At 43.6% G+C, this 1,429-nt stretch overlaps 1 protein-coding gene across 2 annotated transcripts in view; it reads right to left on the reverse strand.

Moving 5' to 3' along the window:
• Positions 1–472: 472 nt before the first annotated feature.
• The window catches only part of LOC119345769 (ferredoxin-6, chloroplastic-like), a 1,943-nt gene continuing 986 nt past the window's right edge, over positions 473–1,429 (reverse strand). For both annotated transcript variants that reach the window (XM_037615676.1, XM_037615671.1), the window contains exon 2: positions 473–1,253. In XM_037615676.1, the coding sequence (XP_037471573.1) occupies positions 794–1,249 (456 nt within the window). In that variant the 5' untranslated portion in view covers positions 1,250–1,253 and the 3' untranslated portion in view covers positions 473–793. The remainder of the gene's footprint in view (positions 1,254–1,429) is intronic.

A 1,429-nucleotide genomic window follows, 5' to 3' on the forward strand; every position in this document is an offset into this window, starting at 1 on the left:
ATACGGATGTATATAGACATAATTTAGAGTGTAGATTCACTCATTTTGCTTCGTATGTAGTCACTTGTTGAAATCGCTAGAAAGACAAATATTTAGGAACGGAGGGAGTATAAATTATGTGCACTGGATTACTGGAAGGAACCTCCATTGAACCGTTTCAGTTGGTAGTAGTTTATATTTAACTGAAAGATAGAGCATGAACAGAGCCACCTTAGTCGAATCACTGTGTTAACTGAACTGACGAACGCGACTTGGAAAGTTGGAATTGGCAAAGACAAGCTAAAGAACAATGAGATGGAGCAGAGGCCAGAGGAAAGGCTAACAAAACAATGCTACTCGTATCATTTTCCATTTTAGCGAGGGAACACAATATCAAAATTCATAAGATGCCTTCTTATGGAGTATCGTCTCACGGTTTCCCGCGCTAGGACCAAGCTATTCAGTTACTATCTAAAATACAAAGACTAAAAAGTTGAGACTTCTGAACTCCTGACATCCATTCAAGTAACCAAAACAGAGTGCAAACAGAGTGGCCAAATAATTCCTAAAGGAAGTGACCCACAAGTACAACATGTTTTCAAGACTTCCAACAGTGTATGGTAGTTCGAATTGCTGCAATCTGGACAAATGCAGTTTGAACTGACAAACCATTTTACATCAATTATTGTCACAACTCATATATCACGATCCCATCAAAAGACTGAAGTGATTTCTAGGAAGATACGCCCACCTAGCCATATCTCTAGATAACAGAAGGCAACCGAACAATGAATCCACCACGAAACTTCAACAATTAGTAGAGTTCCTCCTCTTGGTGGGTTTGAATGACGCAATCTGCCTTGGGGTATGAGATGCAGGTCAGAAGGTATCCCTCGCCCATCTGGTTCTCATCAAGGAAGGAGCCCTCCGACTGATCGACCTCCCCGGTAGTCATCTTGCCCGCGCATGTGGAGCACGATCCGGCGCGGCAGGAGAATGGCAGCTCCACTCCGGCATTTTCAGCTGCCTCAAGAATGTAGGTGTCTTCAGGGGCCTCAAACTCATGCTCTTCACCGTCCGGGCTTATGAGCTTCACCTTGTGCACGGCCGCAGCAGACACCCTGAACTTGTTTGACATCCTTAGGCAAGACAAGTTTGGTGGTTGCTTGGCGTAACCGATGAAGGAAGCGCTCCTGATCGCCGGAGCAACGGCCCGGGAACCAGCCCCGGATTTAGCAAAGGACACTCCTGGAGCAGTGGCAGTTGACATTTTTCTGATACCAAAGAAAACACAAAATTAGGTCGAAATAAAAGTATAACAGCATAATTAAAAGAATCACAACTTTGTAAACTTCTAATCATATACTGCTATTATGATCACCAAAATTCCTAGCTGCAAAGCTTTTAGGTTGTAATCATGCATATGATCAACATTAGTCCTATCCCCCCC

Source organism: Triticum dicoccoides, chromosome 1B (genome assembly GCF_002162155.2).
Source record: "Triticum dicoccoides isolate Atlit2015 ecotype Zavitan chromosome 1B, WEW_v2.0, whole genome shotgun sequence".
NCBI classification, from domain to species: domain Eukaryota; kingdom Viridiplantae; phylum Streptophyta; class Magnoliopsida; order Poales; family Poaceae; genus Triticum; species Triticum dicoccoides.